Here is a 21,448-nt window from a genome sequence, read left to right on the forward strand (position 1 = left end):
CTTAGTTAAAAGCAAGGAGGATTTAACTAATGCATGTCTAAAGTTCACAAATATGCAATAAATAGATTTAAAATCTATTATACTGCACTGTGAATTTTCAGTAAAACAAATAACTCCGTTTGATAGAGCAAATTCACATTTGCCTAATTTGCGCAGGTCTCTATATGCTTCTGGAATCTTTTCTCCCATCTCTATTTTTAGCAGTGCAGTCAGTCATTATAGGTTTTTAAAGGCTGATTAGGTTTGCAGAATAGTTAAACAAAATGCTAACCATACAGAAACAGAAAGATACCTCTTCTCTAACAGTAAAAGTTATGCATGAAAGAACCCTTTTAATTAACATTGCAGTTGAGATATGTATTAGAGAACCAGATTTCCCTGTTCAAAAAGACTTAAAGTACTATGTTAAATGCAGGCCTGGAAGGGACATTATGGGGCAAATTCAGACCCTGACTCTCAATGGAGTTGCAACGTCTTATGTCATGTATGAATTTGGCTCTACAATTTGATCCATTGAAACATAATACACTGCCTTTTACATTAGCCTACATTAAATTGCTGGATATATGTACTAATGGTTTCAGTTAAAGTAATAAACTTGACAAACTTCTGTCCATCCCTAGAACTCAACCAAGTCTAAACATTAATTTCAGTTAACCCCAATCCCTTACCTCAGCCCTTTTAGCCTTTAATGGTAGTATCCTCTGCTGTTGCACTTCACATCTTCCTCATTAGTGACTCTCAGAGTGATGCCAACCCCGAGAATTCAAAAATCATGAAACAGGTCCTCCAAAATCATGAGATTGGATTAAAAATTGTAAGATTAAAAATAATAACATTTGTATCTTTTTATTGCTTTCTGGGTTTGAGTTCTTTAAATTCATGTTTTCAAGTTTCATCAGCCACCATGGTGGTTAGAAACTTATTTTTTTTAAATGAAAGTTGAAATTTTTAAGTAATAATATGACTCCAGGAGCCAAGGTTTTAAGCAAAATGTTAAATTTCATGACACTTACCATTAAATCAGTAATCACAATACACATAGCTCCCAAGTTGTCCTAAGTCTTCAATTTTGGTTGGAAAAGCTCCAGATTGAAGTATTCAAAAGTGAGGCAAAAGGCCTGTTAACTCTGCCACTTTCTGCTACTGTTGTAGGGAGGCACAAAGCTTTCCTCCTGAAGGATATGGGTGAGAGGAGGGTTGCAAAGCCTCTCTACCCTAAAAAAGATAACCTGTTTAAAGTTACATTTTGAGATCTATCAGTTAGCCAGTTTTTAATTCATTTAATGTGTCCCATGTTAATTTTATTAACATCTATTTAGCATTCAATCTATTTAGCATAAAAAAGAAAAGGGTGAGGGGTGACTTTATTGCAGTCTACAAGTACCTACACTGGGAAGTTCTGTGACTTGTGCTACACCAAAGGTGAGACTAGATGATCACAATGGTCCTTTCTGGCTATAGAATCTATGAGCTCATTGAATCTCTCTCTAGAAGGCAGGTTCTCTAATCCTTTAACCATTCTCATGGCTCTTCTTTGAACCCTTTCCAATTTATCAACATCCTTCTTGAATTGTGCACACCAGAACTGGACATAATATTCTAACAGCAGTCACACCAGTGCCAAACACAGAGGTAAAGTAACCTCTGTACTCCTTGAGCTCCCCCTGTTTATGCATCCAAGGATCGCATTAGCCCTTTTGGCCACAGCATTACACTGGAAGCTTATGTTCAGCTGATTATATACCACAACATTCAGAGTGATTGCTTCCCAGGATAGTGTCCCACATCCTGTAAGTACAGCCTACATTATTTGTTCCTAGATGTATACATTTACATTTAGCCATATTGAAATGCATATTGTTTGCTTGCACCTAGTTTACCAAGCAAACCAGATCACTCTGTTTCAGTGACCTGTCTTCTTTATTATTTACCACTCACCAATCATCTGCAAACTTTCAGTGATGATTTTATTTTTCTATCTGGTAATTGATAAAAATGTTAAATAGCGTAGGGCCAAGAACTAGTCCTTATGGGATCTCACTGAATGAGGATTCCCCATTTACAATTACATTTTAGGACCAGTCCATTAGCCAGTTTTTAATCCATTTAATCTGTGCCATGTTAACTTTATATCTTTCCAGGTTTTTAATCAAAACATCATGTGGTATCAAGTCAAATGCCTTACAGAAATTTAAGTATATTATGAGAACACTATTACCTTTATCAACCAAAGTAGTAATCTCAGCAAAAAAAAAAAAAAAAAAAAAATCTAGTTTGACAGAATCAATTTTCCAAAAACCTGTGTTGACTGGTTTTCATTATACTACCCTCCTTTAATTCTTCAGTAATTGACTCCCATATCAGCCTCTCCATTATCTTGCCTAAGATCAGTTTTGGACAGACAGGCCTATAATTTTCCAGGTCATCCCATTTACACTTTTTAAATATTGGCACAACATTAGATTTTTCCCTGTCTTCTGGAACAAACCCAGTGTTCCAATACTTCTTAAAAATCAGCATTAATGGTTCAGACAGTTCTTCAGATGGCTCTTTTACAACTCTTGGATCCAAGTTATCGAGTCTTGCTTAATAAAAAGTGCTAATTTTAGTAGCTGCTGTTTAACATTGTCTTGAGAAACTAGTGGAATGGAAATAATGTTATCATATATTGTGACCATATCATCTGTTTTTTCCCCAATACAGAACAGAAATATTAATTGATCACTTCTGTCTTTCCTGCATTAGTATTGATAATGATAGAGGAGCTTTCCCTCATTCCACCCTCACAAATAAGACACCTATATGGGGAAAAAAAAGCTGCCAAGCTTCTCTGACAGAATCTTCCCTTCCAGAATATTGACTTGCTGGGAAGGAAAAGCTCTGCTACCTTAATGAATATGCAAAATGGTCTCCAGATAGCCTTCATGTGTGGGTCAAAACTGTGAATTGCACAACTCCTGCACATTATAGCAACAGAAAGAACCATCTTTATGCATGACTTTTCTACTTTTTTTGAAAGGATTTACGGATAACTTTGTAATTATTGTTTCATCCATACTAAGTTAATGGTCTGATTTGATAACTTTTTATTCCAGGAAGGTTTTTACAAGAACAACCTCTTATCCTTCAATATACCATTCTAGTCTCTATCACTTGAATTATACATACAAACACTTAGAGTCCTGTTGCTAAAGTTAATGGTAAGAAACCACAACTATTTTTTGCACTATCTAGGTGAATGATTGCTGAAGGTGAGTTGGCCAAAAAAAGGGCAGTATATTATCAGGAAAACTTGAAAGGAAAACTCCACTAATTTTGCTCAGCTCAGAAGCCTAAAATGTTTAAAAGGTAAGAAAGCAATAACAAATATGTATAAATAGTGAAGTGCATTTGAAAACAAAGGCTACTTTTTAAAAATTTCAATTGTCATTAAACAGAGCCTAGTGAACCACAGTGACTTAGTGAACCATAACTATACTTAGAATAATTAATATTATTAGAGGCCTGAGGGAGGCAGGAAGCACTCTGAGTGGTATATAGTCTTTTGAAATATCCTCTCTCTATATCTGAATGGACATCGGATTTTTCAGTTTGCTGCCAGTTCTGAAAATAATCCACAATAATTTGTTTTGAGTCAAACTGAATCCAATTTCTTTGGAATTTTTAGCAACTTGAAAAAGTTTTTAAAAAATTAATTTTAGGTCAAACAAAACACATTGTTTGACTCAAACTGTTTTGTTCCCAGGCATCTAATGAAAGTTACATTCACAAAATAGGAAAATAGGTGGTGAAGGAAGAGCGTCCTTCACCTTCTTATAACCTGAAACGCAGTAGTTAGGATGCTCACCTAGGAAATGAGACATCCAACTCCAAATCCCCACTCTAGAGCAGAGATCTGAGCCGAGGTGTTCCCGTTTCCAGATAGGGAGAGGGTGCCCAAACCATCAGGCTATTAGCTATTCTAGAGCAGGCTTCTCAGTCTATCCTGGTGCAATTGTTCCATTTTGTATTAATAATTAAACAGTCTCTGGAGCAGGGATTCAAACCTATGTCTCCCACATCCAGGGTGAGTACCCTAACTAGGGGGCTACATTTTATAGGGTGGGGGGGAACCTCATCCCCTTCTCCTCCTCCTGGTTCCATTTTGTGAATGATGCCTAAGTCCCTTTGTGAATCTAGCCCTCATCAACGTTCCCTCTAATTTTTTCCATCCATGTGCGAAATAAATTTTGTTATGTGCATGGAGGTATGTGCAGATGTGTGCCACCAGTAGAAACAAAAATCCTAGATATAATATATATATTTTTGAAAGTTACCATAGTGATAATTACTCCAGCCAGTACAGGTTAGGCATTTTAGAACTCACTACTCAAAGAATTTAATTTAAGTGTAAGAGAAATAAAAATTATGAAATGTGTAGACCAGTCAAAAAACTAAAATAACATACTTAGGTCACGTCTACACTACAGCATAAAATCGAAATTATTAAAACCGGTTTTATAAAACTGGTTTTATAAAATCGATTTTACGCGTCCACACTAGGGCACATTAATTCGGTGGTATGCATCCATGGTCCTAGGCTACCATCGATTTCCGGAGCGGTGCACTCTGGGTAGCTCAGTAAAAGAATGAGACCAATAACTTCGATTTCTGTCCACACTAACCCTAAATCGATATAGTAATATCGATTTTAGGGTTACTCCTCTCGTTGCGGAGGAGTACAGAAATCGATTTTAAGAGCCCTTAAAATCGATTTAAAGTGCCTTGTAGTGTGGACGGGTACAGCGTTAAATCGATTTAACGCTGTTTAAATCGATTTAACGCTGTAGTGTGGACCAGGCCATAGAAAGAATAAAATTACAGAGAATATATGTGCATTGCAGAAGTACCAAGAAGTAACAACAACAATAAATACAAGTATGTGTTGGGAGGTGAGTGTGAAAGAGACTCTGTGTGTGTGTGTGAGAGAGAGAGAGAGAGAGACAGACAGACAGACAGACAGACAGACAGACAGAGAGTGTGTGTGCTGGCTGCTGGGGAAGTTTCTGAGATGCTGTGCGCTGTCTCTTTAAGGCACTCACTGAAAGCTCTCCTACTTCGTCCTGAGCTCTGTCTCCCCTCCCCCATCTGCGGAGATGGGGTGCATGGGCAGGGGGAGGAGGAGGAAAGAAAGACAGTGTGTGTGCGCTGGCTGCTGGGGAAGTCTCAGAGACTGGGCACTCACTCACTTAAAATGCTGGTTCAGATCTCAGACCACAGCAGCTCTCTCCTACTCCGAGTCCTGAGCCAGGCTGTCCTGTCTCCCCTGCTCTGTGAAGATGAGGTACGGGGTGGGGGGGAAGGGGACACCCTGACAATCAGCACTCCTTTCCCCCTGCTCACACCGCCAGCAGGAGGGTCCCAAGAGCACTGCAGGTGCAACGTGGCTGCAAAGCAGCGGGGGATAGGGACACCTAAACCCACCCTGACAGATGTGTGCAGCTCTGCTAATCAAGTGTGTGGCACTTGAATCACTCCTGGGAGACCACCCAACCGCACAATTTAGAGGAATACAGGTCCCAAAACAATTTGGCTGAAACTATGCAGTGAATATGTGTCAAATTTGTGATTACTTTGGAGTCCGCTAAAACTGCATTTTTTGGTGAATAAACTATTTGTCTGAAATACTTCACCCAGCTCTATATACCACAGTTGTGATGCAGAGAAAATTCTGATCAAGAGAACTGTTCCAATGGTAGAAACCTGGTGAACCAGTTTGTCTTTTTCTGGATCACAGTCAGCTTTTTTCACTCTGAAGTGGTTTCTATTAACTTCATGGATCAAACTATTTGGATTTGGGTTAGATTGGCAGAAGCCTTAGTAGCAGACTAATGTAATATAAATCTGAAGCCTTATTTGGCTTCCATCCAGTTTCACACACTCTAGAGGCCTGGGTGCTGACTTCATGGGTGCTCCGGGGCTGGAGCACTGACAGAAAAAAACTACAGCAGGTGCTGAGCACCTACTGGTGGCCCCACCAATCAGCACCTCTCCCTACCTACAAGCGCCTCTTGCCTGCCACTGATCAGCTCAGAGCGGGAGCAGAGAGGGTGGGGCATGCTTGAGAGAGGGGCAGAATGGGGTGGGAAGAGGTGAGGCAGGTGAGCAGTGGACGCAGGAAGAGGCGGGGTAGGGGTAGGGTCTTGCGGGAAGGGATGGAGTGGGGGCAGGGCCTGGGTCAGAGCAAGGGTCAGGCACCCCCTGGCACATTAGAAAGTCAGTATCTCTGTCTCTAGATACTTCAGGCTGTGAGCTGATAACAGGGCCAAACCCCACTTGGGTTGTTAAAATAGTGTGGGAACATTTATTTCATTATTGGTGGAGAAAACAGATACTTCCCCTCAGAAGAACAAAGCAGCCACATCTCTTAAAAGAGAGAATGAGCAAAGGCCTAATAACAAAACCATCTTCTGAAGCTGATAAACTTAACACTTATCACCCTGCCAGTAAACTTCTTTGTTGAGGAAGATTATTGAGAGGGTTGTGTGGAGGCATCACTGGCTATATCTAGAGGCCTCAGATTTACTTGACCCAACCCTATCAAGGCAGCACTGGGCATTGGCGTGGCACAGAGACTGGGCTGGTCCCTTTGGTGGATAGTAGACAGACGTCACATACGTACAGCCTACATTTGCAATATGGCAAACTGCAGCTGCATCTGCCTGTCTCAAATTTAAAGAGACAGCTAGCAGGAAAACAAGAGGGGAAAAGTTTCTAAGGAAGGTTATACCAATGTGAACAGGGAATTGCAGATGCAATAGTTCCAAAGGGAAGAAACTGAAATCCTAACTTGGGGTTGGGGGAGGGAGGGACAAGCGATCTATGTAAAAGCTATCCTAAGATTTTCAAAATCAAAGTTTTGCAAAAGTTGTGTTCATATATTTTCCTTTGATATTCTGATTCTAAAATAAAACTTGGTTTAGGACATTCACTGTTTTTACTGCTTTGACGTTTACCACCATTGTATCGGAACACACTTGACCATGAAGTATTGTTAACACATCGCTGGACCTGAAAAGGCCTAGATGAAGTCATGCTTCAGGCACTTTATTCTTTAGTCTCTGAGAGGACCTAGAATATAGTAATGTGCTATGATTCATTGCCTCAAGGACTCTCTTATGGGGGGTAACACAAGAGTCTAGTCTGTCATACTTTTTTGCACTGTGCATGGGAGGCCATAATGAGAGAATGAAATAGTGTGGGCTGCAGTGCCACCAGGAAGCTGTTCTATGATTCATCAGATCCAGATGGACGGGTCATTCAGCATTCCCAGTGTTTGGCCAAAGAGGAGATGTCTGCCCCTTTATATGTATAACCAAGAGTTGTAACTAAAAATGTCCATAGTCTAGGGGCCCTGTTAGATCTTTGTCTGTTTCAGGATGTGCAGACAATATTGGTGTCCAAGAGTACTTCATTCCACCTTTTATTAACAAACAGGCTCTCACTTTTTCTGTTAGAATGCAGAATGTGAGGTTCCGTAGCAATAATTTATACCTGGAGCACATTACAATTGTGCTCCATAAACTGCACTGGTTCCCAATTTGTTTCCATTTGCAACTGAAAGTGTTGATTTGGATTTATAAAGACATGTATAGCCTGTCTCCTGCATCTCAGAGACCAACTCGTGGTGCTTCAAATTCATAAATGTGGTGAGCTGGGACACCTAAGCTAACAGTCCCTGGTTAAAATTAGAACCATGCACTAGATGTATCAAGCTTTTTGTGCAGTGTTCACAAGAGCATATCAAAGAATGACCGTTTCCTTCCCACAGGGAGCAATTTATTCAGTTCTTAGTCCTTAAACACAACATATAAACTGAGTAAGGACTTCAGGATCTGACCAAGAGTGAAGAAGACAAATAATCTCACTCGTAGCTTACATGTGTCAAGCGCAAAAAGAACATCAGTTTTGTCTTCATTTTCATTAAGAGCATATATATATGCATATATATATATATATATATAGTTTGAAACAGTACTTCAGTGAAAAATAAGACCCAGTCTGAACTTCAGTCCAAATATTTACCCAAACCTGAACCATCTTTAGATGTGGATAAATTAAATACCCCCTTTTGCTCCCCAGCAGGCCTCCTTTTGCCTTTTGACTTTGCTGAAACTCATCACATTTTCTTTGCAGATGTAGCAATCGCTGCTGGTGCTCTCTTCAAATCTTGTAAGTTCCACAGGGTAAAAGATATGGTGCTCTCTTAAAGTGAGACATGCTATAAGGCTGGCTAACAAACATGTGACTAAAGCAACACCCTAATAAGAGTTTGCACACTCCAATATAGACAAGAAGGTATTAGAATTTATATTTCAAGGTGGAATGAGATTAGTATAAGAATACAATGAAATGTGTCGTAAGCAGCCACTCAAGGGACCAAACAAGTTTCTTACCAGTCTGTCTTGTAATGGATTACAAAGAATTTGAAGAAAATATTTTATTCTAGTGTGTTACCTGTGCATTTCTTGATATTGCTGTTTCTTTTTCCATGTGATCCTAACTTGCATCCAAAATTCTCCTCCCAAAATTCTGCAAACCACACATTTCTTCGATTATTAGCAAGGGTACGGCTCCGAAAATATCTATCAAATCCTAAAAATAAAAAAAAATTAAAAAACCATAAAAATATGACACAGGATGCAGAAGAATATATTTATAAGTTTTTGGTGGATTTGTTTGGATTGCATGAAAAGAATGCAATGCATATCTGCATTGCATAGTCATATAAACAACCTGAATACAGATTTTTTTAAAGAATGAAGTGGTATTTGGGAAATAAAAATAACTACATTTGCTATTAATATTTGTTTTAGAAAAAATGTTCTTGAAACTGCTATAGCAATTATTTGATGAAACCAAATCGATAATGCTGCTGTGAAATACTATCGCTGAAGAAAATGCAATGCAGGTGGTCAATAAACTCTCCAATTCAACATCAATATACGGTAAAGGCTCAATCTTGCAAGGTGCTATGTGCCCTCAATTCCCATGGAGGTCTGCATTGCATTCAATACCCCATGAAGTGAATGGGAGATTCTCATCAACTAAATATAAGTCTTAAAGTGTGTCTTTTGTGTCATTACTATAAGTTCTTACCATCAATAGAAGCTCTTTTGGGCAGAATGGTGACTGCTCCTTCTGCAATCTCTTCCTGTTGGTAAACAGGTGAAATTTTTGACCCCCAACTATCTGAGCCAATCCAAAGAAAATGTCCAGTTTGATTAGTTTTTTTGGCTGCTTCTAATATTCGCCTGCAAATAAACAAACAACTAATTAGATACAATGTATTTACCAAGAAATGTTACTGACTAGAGTCCCCCTGCAGCATTGGTTCTGGCGATACATAAATAGCCTGTCTTTAACCAATTAGTCAATTGTTCTGACAGTCTAAAGCATATTTCTCAAAAGACACAGAGTTCAGCACTCAAGCTACAGGACTGTAAATATTAATTTGCCTCATCCTTACCCTTAAACATATTATTCTGTCTATCATTCTTATTTGTTTTATCTCTTTCAGTCCTCAAGTTACTATATACAGCATCTTCATTCTTAGTAACTAAGAAGTTTTGGGGTCTCAGTGGAGCAGTGGCATAGCATACCGCATAATGGCAACCTTACATTAGATTGAAATCTGAAATCTCTTAGGAAATCAGACACAGGCTCCCAGAAAGGGACTTTCTGCAAAGAGGTGACTTCTTCAACATAAAAAATTAAGAAAACAAGCACCTAATATCATCCTCGTTTGCAAACATGATCACTGCTCGAGCATTAGGAGTTTCCAACAAGCGCTTGATGATCTTGTCAAATTCTCCCAGTCTTGGTTCACGGGGGATTTTTAGTGACTGAGCGATGCAAACGCCACCTGCATACACACGCACACACACACACACACACAAAAAAAAGCAAAACTAATTAATTGAGGTGAAACTCTGAACTGTTTATTAATACTTAACTTAATAAACTCGTGGCAAAACAGACAAGGAAAACAAGATATCAGTTTGATTGGAGGAGACAGTTCAGTCAAAAAAACTATCATGTTCAGAGGGAGTGTCTAACTCTTCTAACCACTTGCAAAAATTAGCAATGATTAAATGCAACTCAAAGCTTAAACATGATGACACCTAGTGCAAGTTACCTATGTGTTTGTCATTCACTGTATCCAAACTTTAAAGAACATATCAGGCCAGATCCTCAATTGGGGTAAATCAGCATAGCAGTGATTTACACCTCTTGAGAATCTGGCTCATCATTTTGTCACAGGATTACATTTAGCCTAGAAAAATACCTGTGGGTTGATAGTTACCCTGCATTCAGAACCTCTTTTCCAGGGGTGGGTAAGCAGGACAATGATTAATAGTAAATATTGTGGTTAGAGGAATAAGACAGCAAACCTGTAATCCTTTCATGGGAACCAGACACTGAATTTTTCCAATTGCTATTACAGCATTTTTAATTAAGTTGTCAATCATTTAACCATCTGGGTTGTCAATGAAAAGTCTAAATTACTAATTGCTGAATAAACACAAACTTAGAACCATATATTTATGGTTTTTTCCCTGACAGAAGCAGGAATTGGAGCTAATTTAGAACCTTTACATTTTAACTGTTCTGCAGGAAAGGATCCTTAAACTCAATGTTATCCAATGGAATAAATCCTGCAGTTTTGGAAGGTGTCTGCAGCACAGGTGGAATTTTAAGACACCATGGTTATATACATTTTGAGAATACTAGGCAAGAAATTCACTGAGAGCCTCTCTTATGGCACACTTAGTCAGGAAGGGCACCAAATCATTGTACCTCAGGGTTTTCAGCCTTTATATATTTGTTGGGGTTTTTTAAATATTATTTACCGTAATTACTTTTTCCTTAAAATCAGGCTCCCTAATAGCCTTCACTCCAGTCCTAGGTCTTCTGAAACACCTCATTGTGAAGGTGATACAGTCCAGGAGCAATGGAATCTGAAGAAGTGCAGGATCCCAACAGTGACCGTGAAGGTTTTCTCATGTTAGGGAGTTTTAAAGAATAATTTTTAAACCTTAAAAATAGGTTATAACCTGGTGGCTTTTGCTCAAATATAGGATCCAGATTTGTATTTGGACCACTTACCACTATACTATGCACAATCCCGTTGACCTCAACTATTTTCCACTCAGGTAGATCACAGTGCAGGGTTAGGATTTAAGCAAGTCACTAGCAGCTATCAGTATCAAACAGTATGAAACTATCAATTGCCATGAATAAAAATGATGATTTTTTTAAAGTTCTTATGAAAATCAGTGGATTTGGTCAAGGACAAAAATGTCACCTTTTTCATCACTGGTCATGGACTTCTTTATGACAACAATCATAATCTCACCAGTTTGGTGAAAGAGAAAAGTTGAAAGTAAAACAAAGTAATGAAATACTATTTCACATTAAAACAAAAACACATTTTTGCATGTGAAAACATGTTCCATTTTGCTGCAAGAACAATGTTTGTGTTGGAAATAGGTTGGGGGGGTTGTTTTTGTTTTCCTTCTGTAAAGAGGGTAAAGATAGAATAAATTGTACATTATTACATTTGTTTCCAGTGGGATGTTACCATTTTTGCTGGCAACAATTTTTTCTCTTATCGCTGTATTAATAACCAGGTTCTCCACAAAAGATTGCTATTTTGTCAGTAACAAGAAGTAAGAACAAATATTAGGTGATCCTCATATCTACCAGGTATTTATGATGATCCAATGGTGATATAAATGACAAGATGCTATAAAATGTTTGGCCAATATTTCTAAAAATAAACTAACTTATTCTAACATACAATCAGAAAATAATCCCTCATTCTACGCTATTTCTGAGTTAACAGATTTGCATACCTGACAATGAATGCTAAAAGAAATATTGAACAGATGTTCTGTAAATGTTTGTCATTTAAGTAATATGAGTTCTCTGGTTTTAAAAAAGTAAAGGCTTGAAAAACAACATTAAGCTCTCAACAGCAGCCAAAGTCATCCAGGCATGGGAATGAAAAATGACATAAAATAATAATAATTTGTTACCTCATAAATTTCTTGAGTATAATTTTGAACCCCTTCTACTCATGCAGTGGCTCTTAGGAAAAAAACATTCTCTCCACATGAAATGCAACCTCAAACATTACAAGTGCATATATATTATATAGTGCATATTGCCATCTACATGGAATGGATATCAAGGAATGAAAAACTACAGTAGTTGAAAAGTTATTTTCCTGGAGTCCAAATGGTGTAGCAAAAACACCTTTCCATCATTATAGCATTAAATTCAGTCATGACTGCACTGTGCAACTTAACATCTCTACACTGAAGGTCTATTAGGAACAAAACAAAATGTACTTCAGCCTTATTGTTACATTTATAATGATTTCTGCAGGCTATCTTCTGACATATAAAACATTTTGTGTATATCCATATCTATTTATTACTTATACTGTTGTGACAAACAAGTAATAGCATATCAATTTACAGTTAATGATCAAATCTCCAGTTCCTAAAGCATAACAGAACAACATTAAGGTGACACCCAATTGTGTATAGGTACTGCCAGATTTGATCCTAAAATGCAAATATCTACACTTCCTTCATTCAAGTCCAAAACAACATTAGATCAGTGTAGCATTTTTATGTGTTTCTTATGTTTTGTTATGTTTTTAGTATCCTTTAATTATGAAAATCTGAAAATATCAATCTGTTAATGGGCGTATTGCCAGGCTCCTGGGGTGATTTCATTTAATGCAGTCTGCACTGAGTGTCCACAAGTCCTATTGATGTCAAATGGAAGTCTGACATGCACAAGTCTCTTAGTTTTTCCTAACCAACAGTCGCCAGACAGAAACTAGACCCTGAAATTGAGTTGCAGGTGCTCACCCCCTTTAAGATCAGATGCTAAACTGGTTTCTGCTATTGTTGAGGAAAAAACTGAAGGAGCAAATTATCTAATTAGCACAAGGAATCATTTCAGACATGCATATTTATGCCTCAATCCTGCAATGAGAACCGCACAGGGGTATCCAAGCAGAGCCCCAGTGAAGTCAGTGGAACCACGCTAGAGGTTCTCAGTTCAGGACTGATAACTTAATAAAGAAATGCCAAACTACAGTCTGTGAGAACTAGCAGTATGGTCAGTGAATGATAATAGCTCTTATGAGCATGTGAGCAACTTGTTCACTTACAAGCCCAGATCCATAAAGCTAGTTAGGTACCTCTCTTCCATTAATTTCAGTTGAAGCCTAAATACTCTTGTGGATCTGGGCCTTCCTCTCCTATTTGCTAACTATTGTGTTACATAGTTGCTACCTAAAATGTCTAAACCAATGACTTATCTTCCCATCTTGTATTTATTAAAAGCATTTGTGAAGAAAATCTGAACAGTTACAATTACTGCCTGCCATACTCAGGAACAGGCCTTTATACAAGGCATACAAATCATGTTTCTTTCTGACACAGGCTGATTACTTATATATCCTTATGTTTAAGCATTCTCTTTACCCAAGAATTCCTCCTGCACAGAAATTCTCACTCTTCTAGAGACAGATGGAATTATATTTTAATTAAATTTACAACATACTATGACAAATATGATTTACAATATGGCTTTGGTAATGGTTTTCTTAGAACAAAACTGTGATGCCTCATGATATACTGTGATGTCTCTTGTAGTTGGCTCTAGATACAGGTGGGTGCATAACTGATTTGGGTTTGCTGGCAATTCTGGAAAAAACTGTTTCAGGTCAAATCAAAAACAAAATTTCTCAAAATTTTCTGAGACTCAAAATGTTTAAAAATTGTTTGGGATCTTTTAAATTGGATTTTGAGCATGGTTAGGGTATATTATATGTATACTATATATGTCGTAGGAAATTTAGAAATGAAAAGTCTATTTGAACTGAAAAATTGAAAGGTTTCATTTCAAATATGCTGAAACAAACTATTCTGGCTGTTTGGAATTTGTTTTTTCCCCAAAATTAACAATTCAGCAAAACTAGCTCAAATCTGCAAAACATTTTGGTGTCTCTGCATACATATTTATGTCAACAAAAAATTTCAGGCAATAAATTTTAACCAGTTTTAGCAGTAAATGTGTTCATACATATTTTCAAATCGAGTCCCCTATCCCGCAGTCATTTGCACATGTGCTTGACTTGCACTCCCATGAATGGTAAATTAAAGCCCATAGGACTGCTTGGATCTTTGAAGTTATGCAACTGTGTAAGTGTTTGCAGAACCAGGGCCCTGGTTACAAAACAGTTAAGCTGGAGCCTAAAATTTGCTAAAACATTACTACTGATCTCTCTCTCTCTCCTTTCATAATATTAATATATAATAAACAAACAATACATACTATGTTCAAAATATTCCATTTCTAAATAAAGAGCAGTAAACCCAACATCTAATAAATGAACATTTCCCTTCTCCTAATCAACTTCTGATTTTAAAACCAGTGTCGTTAAAAATGATCAATGAAATTGCTATACAAGAGGGCTTTATATAGGTTGCACTGATAGACCTATACAGATGCACATAGTTTGTATAGCAGAAATCATGACTCATTTTTGGTGCATTATGTGCCTCCATGGAAGTATGAGAAGGAGCAGTCCCTGTGCTCCCTTGAAGAGAGAGAAGAGATGGCTCTATCCACTCATGTACTCTCTCTTTCTCAGTTTCCCCATCTGTAAAATGGGGATAATACTTAACTACCCAGAGAGGTTGTTGTGAGTAGAGCTGACTGAAACTCAGAATTTCCAGTTCACAGGAAATTTTAACTTTTTGGTTTCAGCAATTTAATTTAATTTATTTATTTATTGCAAATTTGAAATTTCCTGCAAAATGGAAATTCCAAAAAAGTTCACTTCAGAAACACTAAAAAATGGAGTTTCTGAAACAAAATATACTCCCCATGATCTCTGGCAGAAGCTGTTTCTGAGAGGTGGGACAGCTGTGAAACTGACAAGAATCATGTCAATTTCACCCAGCAGCTACCAGGGATTCCAGCCCTACCAACAGTGGACAGCTGGCTCCCCAGTCTGGCAGTCTAGGAAGTCTGGAAGCCTAGAGACTCAGGCGGTCTAGGAAGTCTGGAAGCCTAGAGACTCAGGCAGTCTAAGGAGCCAGCAAGCCTGAGAATCTCCCAAATCAGCATCAGGGATCCCAGAAGCCCTGTGAGTCTCAACTACGGGCAGGGGTCTGCCCTGGAACCAAGGACTCAAGAAGTCTGCTGTCCAGAAGCCTGCCAGGGGAAATGGCAGGGAACCAGGCAGGGATCCTCTCAGGGACTGTTGAGCCCAAATTATTTGAAAACATTTTGGGTTCAATGAATAGGCACTTTTTGAAGAAAATGTTGTATTGGAGAATTTCCAACCAGATTATGTGAAGATTATAGCTGGTTAATGTTTGAACAGTGCTATGTAAGTGATAATTACTGTCTGGTTTTGTCTTTCACTTAACAGCTAATAATCTGTGTGCTTTTAAACACAGGATACAGTTAGACCTGGTTTTACAGACAATGCATTGTTCAGTTGTTTTGTTTGTTGTGATTAGAAATCATGTCCTAAACAAATTGTTCAGTGCCAGACTTGGCCAGTTTACAGGGGCTAAGTATAACAGCTGTGGGAAACAAGATATCAAGCCGGCAATGCATGTTCATGAGGTACTGAGTATTGTAGATTTAGAAGATAACACCAGTACTTAGGATCAATAGCTTTTGCCTTCCTTTGTGTTTCTATAACAAGGGCAAAACTCTGATAAAATGGTAGTACAATGCCTATGTCATTTTAATCTCATGGTGTGTTAAATACTTATTTTACCTCTCATGGACAATTCACAAGGTGGAGTTCTCACTGTAAACAAATATTCAAGCTAGTAGAAGTGGATGTTGGTGGAAGTGGAAATAATAGCAGACACTGTTGTAAACTTGTGACTCCAAAAATAAACAGGACACAGGGAACAAGCTGAATGGATAACTAAGGGACACATTCTACCTAGGGTGACCAGACAGCAAATGTGAAAAATCAGGATGGGGGTGGGGGGTAATGGGAGCCTATATAAGAAAAGGACCCAAAAATTGGGACTGTCCCTATAAAATCGGGATATCTGGTCACCCTAATTCTATTAGTCTGAGCAGTACCTAAGCACTGCATGCTTTAGACCAACAGCATTGAGATCAATGAGAGTAAACTATTGCTCCAGGTAGGGTGGCAGAATATAGTCCTGAAATTCAAGTTTATTCAGTTTTGGGACCACAACCACGCAACTCAGAACTACTTAGCTTTTTAAACTATTTTGTTTTCCCATTTATACAGTCAACAGTAACACTGTAAAAATGAAAAAGCATAGATCAAGGTCTGTACTTGCTTTGACATAACTTTGTTTTTCAGAAAATAGAGGCATTTGTCTCATCCCTCAATCATCACTTATGGCACACAGTTTTTTCACAACAGCTTTGGAGTAATCCATATTGTTTCGTACAGACTCACTAGAAAATAACAGAAGCATTATTAAGGGCAATCCTGCCCTTGTATGGCCATCCTTTGCCCTCATTTTCTTTCAGTTACTCCTTTTTATTTCTAAAATAATTCAAAGATCATAGAATCTCCATAGCAGTAGACAAAAGAAGCGAATAAATTCTTAATACATATATACGGATAGTCTCCAGGTAATTCTTCATAAATATATAAAGTCAAATTCCAAAGTCCTTGTTCCAAATTGGGGAACTGGCAGCAGGGACTCAGAATAGGCTTCAGCCAGGCATCATCTTCTAAGACAACTGGTCTCTTATGCTGAAGGCTTTTCACTAGACATCACTGAATGGTGAAGATTTGGGGCAAAATGAAGTCAATAGGATTGCATGTAGGCACAGAATATGCCCACAGAGAGGTAGCAGGATGGTGATTTACAGAGACTAAAAAAGATAGGAGAAATGAAGGATTATCATACCCATTATCCAAATGAGGAATTGTGACACAGAGATTAAATGACTCTCCCACAGTCAGACAAGAAGTCCACAGCAGAGCCAGGAACTGAACCCAGATGTTCTGAGTCCTGGATAGAACAACTTGGATTGAGAATTGATTTGCTGGTGGGGTATGCAAGCTAAGATCAGTGCTTATTGGCAGCTGTGGTGGTTTGCTTTCACAGTAGAGGCCAAATTGCTCTTGGGGGTTATATTATTGGGCAGAGGTTTGCCTTAATTTGTGTTTAAAAAAAACATAATTTTAATATATACAATTATTTTTCTACAGGTTCTAAGTACAGCCCTTCAGATGTGAGGAAATGGACCAAATCCACTTCCCTGCAAAATTAGACATGTACCTATTTTTTGGGTCAAACAGGGTCAGGCCTGCAGGAACACCCACTGTTACCCTATGCAATGATCTTGGACTGCGTGAGCCCTTGAAGTAGGGAGACCAGAAGTCCCTTTTTTTAAAGGGACAGTCCCCTATCTAAGCACTCCTGCAGCCAGGGCTGGCTCTACCATTTTTGCCGCCCCAAGCAGGAAAAAAAAAAAAAGCCACCCAGGCTGTGCCGCCCAAAGAATAAATGGAATGCCGCCCCTTAGCATATGCCACCCCAGGCACGTGCTTTCTCTGTTGGTGCCTGGAGCCGGCTCTGCCTGCAGGTGCCCTGACTTTTTCTTAAAAATGGGCAAATTGTCCTGTATTTTCTGTCTCCCCACCTCCTTTCTGCCCCCCCCCATCAGTAGTGGGGGGTTCTGCTGCTGGACAGATCCCTGCTTGCCAGCCACTCGCCCACAAGCGGTGAGTAGGGGGGTCCAGTGGTTGACGCTGGGAGTGGGTGTGCAAAGCTGATGTCAGGGCAAAGATGCAGTGCTTGGGGCAAACCGCTCCCCCTGCTGGTCTGTCAGCGCAGTCCCCGCCGCATGTTGGCTCTCAGCCAGCAGTACCCTGCTCCCCGTCCCATTTCCGTCCGACACTGGCTGCGCACTGTGAGCTGCGGTGGCTGGTGCGTGCAGGCAGGTGACAGGCAGAGGTTGGTTATGTGTTGCCTCTCCAGCCCGCCCATCAGCCCTTTACGTTCTCCCTCTCGTGCTGGCCTCTCCCTGCTTTGCCCCTTCACATACACACACACACACACACACACACACAAACACACAAACAGCCCTGCTGCTCCTCTGTATCACCCCCACCCTCCGATGGGGTGCATCCCATTCCCAGCATTGTGCAGAGAACAAGCCCCCCAGCGGAGTGCTCAGCTCACCAACAGCCTGGCTGGCAGGCTCCTTCCGTTCCCCACTGCCTCTGGCTGGGCCGGTGCCCCAGGAAAGCCAATAACCCTCCAGCCCAGGGCACTGGCCAGGAGGAGCCAAGCCCTGTATGTGCCAAGCCCCGCACACAGCGCTGGCTCAGGGAAGCCTCTCTGCCCCTTCCCTAAGCTCTGGTGGAGTGATCGAAGGGGGAAAATTTCCAGCCTGTTCACACACTGAACCTGTAGGCTCCACAGGTACCCCCGGGGCAGGAGCTTAGCACCCTCTTATTCCACCTCCCCTACCCACTCCTGGGTCCTTCCCCCAGGGAAAGCGGGGATGCTCCGTTCCCTAGGCACCCTCCCCTCCTGAGCCACCTCTCTGGCCGGGTTCGCTGAACCCCCTGCAGCAGTCATGTTCCCTGGGCTCTGGTGCACAATGGATCCTTAGGGCTTAACCCCTTTCTGCATGCACTGTAGCTGAGGAACAGGAGGCAGCTGGGTTATGTCGGTGTAGAGTGACCAGACAGCAAGTGTGAAAAATCAGTACAGGGATGGGGGTTAATAGGAATCTATATAAGAAAAAGACCCAAAAATCAGGACTGTCCCTATAATATCAGGACATCTGGTCACCCTATAAAATCAGGACATCTGGTCAGTGGCCAGCAGCAGCCTGGAGGTATTAGCTGTGCAAGCAGAAAGGGACAAGCTGCTTCCAGCCACAGGTGTGGAGGAGGAGGCGAGAGAAGAAGAAATGAGTGCCACAAATATACAGGCCAGGTCCTCCCTTCCCACACTCCTCCTCCCCTGTGGCTGGCAGCAGCTCCTGTGCCTTCCCTCCTGCACAGTGTTGAAAGTCTGCTGCTGGCCACATTTTGGGGTGAACTCTGGCAGAAATCTGGGGAGGGGGAGCATGTGACCCTGTGTGGCACCCATCCACCCACATGTTGCCTCGGGAAGATGCAGCGCCAGGTACCTAGAGAGGCGGGTCCATCCTGGGGGCCCAAAAAGGCATGGAGGGCAGAGAGCACTGGGCAGGGAGGGTCAGGTCAGTCAGTCACCTCTCGTGGTGTACAGGAATGTGTGTGTGTGTCAGCTCTCCCCATCCGTGGGAGGAGTAGGAATGTGTGTGTCACCCCTCCCTGTGTGAGCCTTAAAGACAAGGTAAATAAAAAGAATCCAGCTGCGCAATATTTCTTTTTAACCGGGGCTCAGTCAACTTGATGTTAATTTGAATGTTTGTACTGCATAGTTCTGACTGATTGCTGTTGAACTCACTTGAATATGAGTAATTTTACCAGGTGTCCCACATTCAACATAGGGAAATATGGTCACCCTACATTGAAGGCCTTCAGTTTAAGCAGCTGTTCAGATGTTGAACAGTGTGGATGCTTAGAATTTGAATATTGGAAGGAGTGACAGTTCAGTTCACAGGGCAAGTGACAGTTCAGAGTAGCAGCTATGCTCCTGCTTTCACTGCTACCAAGGCAGGGCACCTTTAGGAATTGTCTTAGGGTATTTAAGTTGCAATCAGTTGGCTAAAAATCAGCTGCTTGTATCTATCTTTGCTAACCTCAATCATTTTCTATTGTAATTTAAATTTGTAGTTGTTCAAGTCTAGATGGATACATTTACAAACTAAAGATTAAAGCTCACAGGTTTATTTTTCAAAGTCAGTGTTTTACTTCTTGTAAAACCAAAAATCTTGTGGCTTATCATTCCCACAAATTCCTGCACAATATCCCAGCAGGCAGCTACAACATTAGCTGATTCTGCAGTCCATCATGGCAATGTTCTTTGATGTAGGTAACAGAAGGAAAAACATTTAATAATTTATCATACTTTGCTTTGAAAGCTTCAAGCAGCACTCAGTGTCCAATATACTAAAACATATTGTGTTTTGATGGATGATATGAGATTTTGTTGTGATCTATTAAAAGCGAGAAAGGGGGGCATGTTTAGACCCACATCAAGTTACTGGGGTTTAGCGAAAATGCACGTATTCTTTTGCACAAATCTTTAATAGCTGAATGGTAGTGTGTTCAATACGTACATGGAGTCATTAGCTCCCCTACTCGTGGCTAACAACAACAGAGAGGTCAAAGCTTGTGTCAATTACTCTCTCTCATTATTTCAGTAGATGGTCTTTTAAGGATGACTTATCAGCTTTTCTGTACTATTTTATGGCTTGGTGGTATTGGAAATGTTTAAAAATGTATTTGCTTAAATTGCACATGGTCATCAAAGAGCATCCACATTTCTGATAGGTGTGAATAAGAAACCAGAAACCCAGATATCTAGAGCTGTAGCTATCTATCTAGATATAAAATAATAGGCAAAACAAGTTTTAAATCTAACATGTAAAGAAAGGAGGCAAAAAAAGTAAAGACTCAACCTTGCTCCCATAGAAGACATTTGGCCATTGACTTCAGTGAGCAGAATCAAGCTCTAATATAACGTGAAGAAAGGGGAAGTGTTTTTCTTTGTATTTTTATTTTGAATAGCAAAAGTTTCTGCAGCAGAAGTATTGAAAAGTGTGACCATCATCCGCCCCCGCACCAGAAGAGAAATAACTTCAAGGGATTTTATCACCATAAGTGAAACTAATGAACAATCTCATTTTTGCAGGTTTGCAAAAAAAAGCAACACATTTTTCATTCTTGCTTTGGCTCTTCACTGCTATTTGTGAAAATGAAAGCCAGCATTTATAGTCCTGGAAGTGAGAGGCTGAGAGAAAAGCTCATCTGTAGTAAGGATACTTATGAATGGGTGAATATCACATCACCTGCCAAAAGACTGAATAAATGGGTTTTTCAAAGGGCTGCAAGGTTGTGGGCATGGAATTTTCCCTACAACTATGAAACAGGGTCTGCAATATCTACATAGCTGAACTATAGTGGACACAGGATGCTATGCCAAACTCAGGCATGGTCCGTGGCCAATAGATTCTGACTGCAATTCGTTTTCAGTTACAATTGCTATTCATTTGTTGCAATTTTTATGAGTCATGTTTTTTGCAGACATAATAGCTGATCTGAATGTCTCTTCCTCAGAGTAAGTGGCACTTTCTACTGCTAGTAGATTTGGAAATTGGAGAACATGTTGTTCTTGAATATAGTGTGCAAATAAAGGGACAATGCCACTATTTGTGGTACCACTTTCTTATTGGACACTGGTAATTTTTTAGT

The 21,448-nt window shown here is 39.9% G+C and overlaps 1 protein-coding gene across 3 annotated transcripts in view; it reads right to left on the reverse strand.

Moving 5' to 3' along the window:
* GRM8 (glutamate metabotropic receptor 8) overlaps window positions 1-21,448 on the reverse strand; it is a 534,221-nt gene that overhangs the window by 266,846 nt on the left and 245,927 nt on the right. For all 3 annotated transcript variants that reach the window (XM_030549179.1, XM_030549177.1, XM_030549178.1), the window contains exons 4-6: window positions 9,772-9,907; window positions 9,142-9,296; window positions 8,500-8,637 (exon numbers count right to left, since the gene is read on the reverse strand). In XM_030549179.1, the coding sequence (XP_030405039.1) occupies window positions 8,500-8,637; window positions 9,142-9,296; window positions 9,772-9,907 (429 nt within the window). The remainder of the gene's footprint in view (window positions 1-8,499; window positions 8,638-9,141; window positions 9,297-9,771; window positions 9,908-21,448) is intronic.

This window comes from Gopherus evgoodei, chromosome 1 (genome assembly GCF_007399415.2).
Source record: "Gopherus evgoodei ecotype Sinaloan lineage chromosome 1, rGopEvg1_v1.p, whole genome shotgun sequence".
NCBI classification, from domain to species: domain Eukaryota; kingdom Metazoa; phylum Chordata; order Testudines; family Testudinidae; genus Gopherus; species Gopherus evgoodei.